Genomic DNA, 7,331 nt, shown 5'->3' with positions numbered 1-7,331 from the left:
GTACCTTGTGTGTACAGGGTTCTATGATCATAACTTCTTAGAAAGTATACTGAAAGACATTCTGATGAGATGAAGCCAACTGCAAACCAACAACCTGATTTATTTTACATGAAGAAATCAAATATAATCTTTTAATGGAGTTTGACAATTTTCTTCTATTTATCCTAAAAAACAAACCATACATCTGATTATCATTCTGGGCTAAAATTTACTCAAAGGTTAGCAATCCACAGGCTGACTCACAATAAATCTTAGAAAGCAGATTTCAGAGAGAATCTTATTTATGGAAAGTCCTTCTTAACAGTTTCTTACCGTGTATCTCTGGATTGAGTGGTATGCATGGTAAAGTTCTGCCAGGTGCTGGAAATGGTGAAACATTTTAAGCATCTCGAGTTGCTTCTCTGCATTTTCTGTTAAATATTTGCAAATAGTTTTTTAAAATTATACTGCCTAATTAAATAAAAACAAACTAAATTTCATCCAGATGTTAACTGTTAAAATTTGCATCAGAATTATCAAGAAATGACCAATATGTTAAATAAGCTCATCTGTTTGATATGTAAAAGCATTCATCCAATTACCTATCAATCTACTTTCTTACCAGAAATGTATCTAGTTATTTCTCAAATCTAGTTAACTTCTGATAAATGTTCTGACCCTAATGCTGAGGCTGTGTGACCCATATATTGAGCTTTGTTTTCACAAAAATTAGAAACATTAGGTATCCTGAGGGATAAGCCCTCAGTGAATATTTACATGAGTTCAAAGCATTTCAAGGCTTTCAAACAAAAGTTAACAATGCAGCCACTTATAAAACAATAGGCGTCAAAAGAAAGGCAGAAGCAAGAAACAGGGTCTGTGAACAAGTGATCCTAAACAGCTGTTTAACGGTGCTACTAAGTGAGGTAGGTTGTTCAGCAATGCAACATACATGGAAGGGGATAGCAGTCAGGGTCAATTTTGTGTGCAGTTCTATGGAGCATTGCTACCAGGAACTAACTGCTGGGCCTTGGAGTTCATAAACAACATTCAATAATAATAGTGGTCTTATCTTGACCTATATCCAGGCAGTGCACAGACAACATCCAATAATAATAGTGGTCTTATCTCAAGCTATATCCAGGGGAACATTAGGGGGAACTTCTTCACTCAGAGAGTGGTGAGAATGTGGAACGAGCTACCATCTGACATGGTAAATGCGGGCTCACTCAAGTTTTAAGAATAAATTGGATAGATACATGGATGGGAGAGGTCTGGAGGGTTATGGACTAGGTACAGGTCAATGGGACTAGTGGAATAATACTTAGGCACAGACTAGAAGGGCCGAATGGCCTGTTTTCTGTGCTGTAGTGTTCTATGGTTCTAATAGTGGTCTTATCTTGACCTATATCCAGGCAGTGCATAGACAACATCCAATAATAATAGTGATCTTACCTCGAGCTATATCCAGGCACTGCATAGACAACATCCAATAATAATAGGCAGCGTCATTGAACCGACTTTCCAAAACTGCATTGTGAGTCAGCTGTTCCAGAACCTTGACTGCCTCACCTTGCCGGCCAGCCTTGTGAAATGCTGGGAGCGATAGCAAAGGAACCCAAAACATCATGAGAAATCAAAGCAAACTTTTAGAGATCTTTCATAACGTACATGTAATTAGCAAGCTGGTCACTGCTGCACTGAAAATTGTCATGCTGCAGCAAACCTATCGATGTCCTGCAGTTGTGACCCCGTTAGAATTTTGGCGCTGCATTAGGATTGGGCCAGCAGGCAGGCATGATAACAGAGGTGCATCTTCAGCACACATTTTCCTATTTAATCATGAAATTTGGTGCCTCCCCATTATTGGGTGGGAAGGGCTTCAGTCCTCAGGCCACTTCACTTCTCTGTTCCTCCTCCCTAGGGACAATGTTGCTATCCTGGAACACAAGAGTGCCATAGAGAACAGGATGGTGCCGGAAAGGGGTTCTGGACTAAGGGAGACTGCCTGACAACAGCATTTTAATTGGCTCCTGACCAGGTGACCAGGTTTTTGTTTGGTAACAGTGCAGGCAGAACAGCTCCTAGCCTGCAAAGAGGGAAGACCTGAAACCTCTCTCTCCTGTGTTTGTAAGATTCCAGCAATTCTGCCATAATAGCTAGCTGGTTGTTCCTCACATCTCTGTAACCTGCTTTCTCTGAAAACCCCTGTCAAGAGGAAAAGGGGAAAAATCACCAGTATAGACACTGAAAAACAAGTTGTTCAACCAGTGAACCACAGACTGAAAGTGCTGGGAGACCACATCGTGTCATCAACAACAAACTGCAAGGAATTTGGAAGGCATCAATCAAAATCAACCCATCTAATCCTGTACTCCAGATTGGTGCTATTGAACTGTTTTATCCCACCCTTAAAATCCATGTTTTGTGTGTCTTCTGTGTGTGTGTATGTGTGTTTGTGTATAGGGGTTTAAGAAGGGGTAGAGCCTTCCGGACTGAATATTGAGTTCAACAACTTTAGATCATGAACTCTCTCCTCCTTCCCCACCCCCTTTCTGATCCCCCTTTTTCCAATAATTTATATATATTTTTCTTTTCCCACCTATTTCCATTATTTTTAAATGTATTTCCATCCATTGTTTTATCTCCACCTTTTATCCCTCTCCGCAGATCCTGTCAGACCTGCTGAGTTTTTCCAGGTACTTTTGTTCTCTAGAGTTTAAGTTATTGAGTTAGAAGTTAGCAGCTCATGTTTCTTTCTTTTGCCACTAGTTAAAGACAATTTGTTCAATAAACAGTTATTTACTTATGAAGTTTACAAACCTGGTGTTCATATTCTGTTAACCTAAATTGAGTAGAATTGGGGCAACCTGGTGGTTTGGTCAAACTTTTCATATTTGTCGTGGCTCAGGGAATAGTGGGGCTGATATTACAGTGCACTCTCCCAGTGAGTCGTGACAATGCTTTATCTCTCTCAGCGTACCAGTTTCCATTCCTGTGTGATTCCAACTGAACCAGGGTTACGAAAACTCCCAGAGTAGGCAGTTCTACCCCAAGCCTCTAATCACAGGCTGATCCTGAGACATCAGCCATGCTGTAAAGGGTGAAAAAAAGGAGCTTGCAACAACGTACCTGAGTGAACAGAAGTTCCACCCCTCATATGACTGACAGGAAAATCTTAATGTTAGTGGGGACCTTTCAGGATAATATACCTGCCCATTTCCAGTCAGGTCCATTGGACACCAACAGCACATCCAAGGAACTTCAGAGCCAATGTCAAAACACGTTAAACCAGACACCGACTATAAGCTGCTTTTTCTTTATTACATACAACCAAGGAGCAGTAGGCCATTCAGCCCCTCGAGCCTGCTCTGTCATTTAATAAGATCATGGCTGATCTGAAAGTAACCTCAAATCTGCATCCCACCTACCCTGATAACCTACCACCCCCATGCTTACCAAGAATCTATCCACCTCTGCCTTAAAAACATTCAAAGACTCTGCTTCCACCACCTTTTCAGTATGAGAGTTCCAAAGACTCACCATCCTCTGAGTGAGAAAAAATTGGCCTCATCTCTGTTTTAAATGGGTGACCTCTTATTTTTAAACAGTGACCCCTAGTTTTAGATTCTCCCCCAAGAGGAAACATCCTCTCCACACCTACCCTGTCAAGAATCCTCAGGATCTTGGATGTTTCAAATTGCCTCTTAACCTTCTAAACTCCAGCAGATACAAGCCTAGTCTGTCCAACATTTCCTCATAAGACAACCCGCCCATTTCAGGTATCAGTCTGGTAAACCTTTATTATTTCCTTGGCAAGCAGTGAAATAATTTCCCACTTGCAGACTTTCACAGAAAATCAAAGAATATGCTCATAAACTGTTATTTTATTCACAGCAGAAAAAGACAGCATAAGAGAATTAGATTTGGATAATATAATATCTCTTTTCTTATCTGAACATGGCTGAGCCCTGACTTTACCCAGCCAAACCTAACTAATTCTCACCTTTTTGAGCTTCTTCAAACTGGTCATTTTCTGCCAGCCACTGTGCATATGGCACATACACAGTGTCCTTGAATTCTGGGTGCCGAGCCACCAAAGTAAAGGCCTGAACAGAAAAAAAAAGGAAAAGCCAAAAACATGAGAAGCAGATTGGCATTATCCATCATTAGGCACTGTACTAAATGGTCCAACAGCACACACCGGGATGCTAATCAGGAGTTGGTCATTGCATGGTACTGCCTAGATCAGTCACTTGGGGAAAGTTGAAGCAGCACAAGAATGGATAAACATAGGGGTTTCTGAGCTAGGGAACCAGTAGGGCTGTAGCACATACAAAATCTGTCCTCACTTAATGGAAAGAAGATAAACTGAAGCCACTCATCTTATCTGACCTGCTGAGACCCTGAACAATTGTGGATCAGCAATACTAACAAAGGTGGAGAAGTGAGTCAATGTCCCAACAATATGGAAAATGTTGCTTTGGGGGATGGAGTTGTCTATAGCTACACTGTAACTGAGCTCATGAAGCTTTCCTGTGATCTTTTACTACATATGTGTGCATGATTTCACTAAAAAATTGAACAGAGTAAACCTTCCTGAAGCCCATTTATAATGTCACTATACCAAGTGACCAGAGCAATTCTACTCCCGAAGTTCTTTAATTTCAATCTCAGAAGAGGTCTCCCTATAGAACTTGTGTGAAATTGCCATTCCTTGCACCAGCCAACATTAAGTTGTCTGATTCAGATCAAACTGATAAGTAATTTTGTTTTATGCCCAAAACTTTGCAGAACTAGTATAGGACTGTCCAGACTCTCTCATAACTTTCGATTTTCTTAAGATTATAGGATCCCTATTATTTTGTTATTAATGTCATCTCTTTTCACTACAGTATGAACAAAGTCAGTGGTGAGTACTGGTAATAGCTTGATGGCATCAAGGAACCCTAGCAAAACTGGAGTCAATGGGAATCAGGAAACTCTCCATTGGTTGGAGTCATACCCAGCACAAAGGAAGAAGGTTGTGTTGGAGGTCAATCTTCTCAGTTCCAGGATATTGCTGCAGGAGTTCCTCAGGGTAGTGTCCTAGGTCCAACCATCTTCAGCTGCTTCATCAATGACCTTCCCTCCATCATAAGGTCAGAAGTGGGGAAGTTCACTGATGATTGCAAAATGTTCAGCAACATTCGCGACACCTCAGATATTAAAGCAGCCCATGTCCAAATGCAGTAAGACCTGGACAATAACCAGGCTTGGGCTGACAAGCAGCAAGTAACATTCACGCCACACAAGTACCAAGCAATGACCATCTCCAACAAGAGAGAATCTAACCATCACCCTTTGACATTCAATGGCAATGCCCTCGCTGAATTCCCCACTATCAACATCCAAGTTAGAGGCTAGGGATCCTGTGGCGAATAACTCACCTCCTGTCTCTTCAAAGCCTGTCCACAATCTACAAGGCAGAAGTCAGGAGTGTGGTGGAATACTCTCTACTTGCCTGAATGAGTGCAGCTCCAAAAACATTCAAGAACCTTGACACTATCCAGGACAAAGCAGCCCATTTGATTGGCACCCCATCCACAAACATTCACTCCCTTCACCACCAACGCACAGTAGCAGCAGGGTGTACCATCTACAAGAGGCACTGCAAGAACTAACCAAGGCTCCTAAGATGCAGCTTCCAAACCCATGGCTACTACCACCTAGAAGGACAGGGGCAGCAGACACATGGGAACACAACCACCTGAAAATTTCCCTCCAAGCCACTGACTTGGAACTAAATCACTGTTCCTTCACTGGGTCAAAATCCAAGAACTCCCTCCCTAAAAACACTGTGGGTGTACCTACACCACATGGACTGCAGCGATTCAAGAAAGCAGCTCACCACCACCTTCTCAAGGGCAATTAGGGATGGGCAATAAATGCTGGCCTTGCCAGCGACGCCAAAATCCCATGAATGAATAAAAGAAACATAGCACTAGTAGCTCGTAATCCTATAACAATCAGAAAAATCATATCATCTTTACTACACACACACAGGTCTGCCTTGAGGGAAAACTGTTTAATCACCATTGTGCCTATTCATGCAATTATTTCTCAACATGACCTGTTGGAAATCATCCTCACCTCCTCCCAGTGCCTGGTCTCCACATGCAGCAGGACCTGAGCCTCGAGGTCTCCCATTTTCATATATGTTTCCGCCGCGTAACCAGGATGCTGCAGCTTCTTTAAAAAATAGGCACATCTTGATAGGGGTTCCCGCTCAGCCTTGTCTAGTTTTCGAGCTACATCAATTAACCTATGCAAGTAAACAAATAGATTCTCATTATAGTTCAATGGTGTTTTGGTATAAACTTAGGAAAATTTAAGCATATGTGCCTGTGTTCTTTCATTGTTTGGTCCACAATTTTCTCTATTGTTATGTTTGGTTAGTGTTGGTTTGTGGTTAGGTCAGTGTGTGTGTTTGTGTTTGGTCAGTGCAAGTGCTTGTGTTGGCTGGTGGATTGGTCAGTGTGCGTGCCTGTGTTGGCTGGTAGATTGGTCAGTGTGCGTGCCTGTGTTGGCTGGTGGATTGGTCAGTGTGCGTGTCTGTGTTGGTGTGCTTTGGTCAGTGTGTGTATCTATATTTGCTCATTGTTTGGTCAATGTGTGTCTCTGTGTGTGCTCGTGGTTTGGTCAATATTTGTGTCTTTGTTTGCACATGGTTTGGTTAGTATGTGTCTGTGTTTGCTCATGGTTTCATCAGTATGTGTATCTGTGTTTGCTCATGGTTTCGTCAGTATGCGTGTCTGTGTTTGCTCGCGGTTTGGTCAGTTTGCGTGTCTGCGTTGGCTCATGGTTTGGTCAGTTTATGTGTCTGCGTTGGCTCGTGGTTTGGTCAGTATGTGTGTCGGTTTAAGATTTGGTCCATGTGTTTCTGTGCTGCTTCGTGATTTGGTCCATGTGTTCGTTTGTTGATTTGTGCTTTGGTTTCCGGGGTTATTCTACAGGGAGAACATGTACTGATTGGGCAGCAGAGGGAATAGAGATGCAGCAGCCCTGTGCAGTTAGCAATTTATAACTATGGGAACAGGCACCCATGCAGGCACAAGGATTGATTTATATGGCTAGTCCAGTTAATTTTCTGGTCAATGATTACCCCTAGGATGTTGATTGTGGGGTATTCAGTGATACTAATACCACTGAACATCAAGGGTAAATGTTAAGATTCTATTGTTGGCGATGGTCATTGCCTGCACTTGTGTATTGCAAATGTTACTTGCCACTTATCAGCCCAAAGCTGAATGTTGTCCAGGTCTTGCTGCATGTGGGCACAGACTGTTTCATTATCTGAGGAGTGGTATGAA

The 7,331-nt window shown here is 42.2% G+C and overlaps 1 protein-coding gene across 1 annotated transcript; it reads right to left on the bottom strand.

Moving 5' to 3' along the window:
- Positions 1–312: 312 nt before the first annotated feature.
- LOC144678553 (intraflagellar transport protein 122 homolog) lies at positions 313–6,283 on the bottom strand (the record flags this gene model as incomplete). Its single annotated transcript, XM_078538302.1, has 4 exons — positions 313–410; positions 1,435–1,575; positions 3,986–4,088; positions 6,112–6,283. Coding segments are annotated over 4 exons (514 nt in total), but the record flags the coding sequence as incomplete, so codon positions are not given.
- Positions 6,284–7,331: the final 1,048 nt, after the last annotated feature.

The sequence above is a fragment of the Cetorhinus maximus genome, unplaced genomic scaffold, assembly GCF_964194155.1.
Source record: "Cetorhinus maximus unplaced genomic scaffold, sCetMax3.hap1.1 HAP1_SCAFFOLD_4617, whole genome shotgun sequence".
In the NCBI taxonomy this organism is placed as follows: domain Eukaryota; kingdom Metazoa; phylum Chordata; class Chondrichthyes; order Lamniformes; family Cetorhinidae; genus Cetorhinus; species Cetorhinus maximus.
This window is presented reverse-complemented; position numbering and strand designations above follow the sequence as displayed.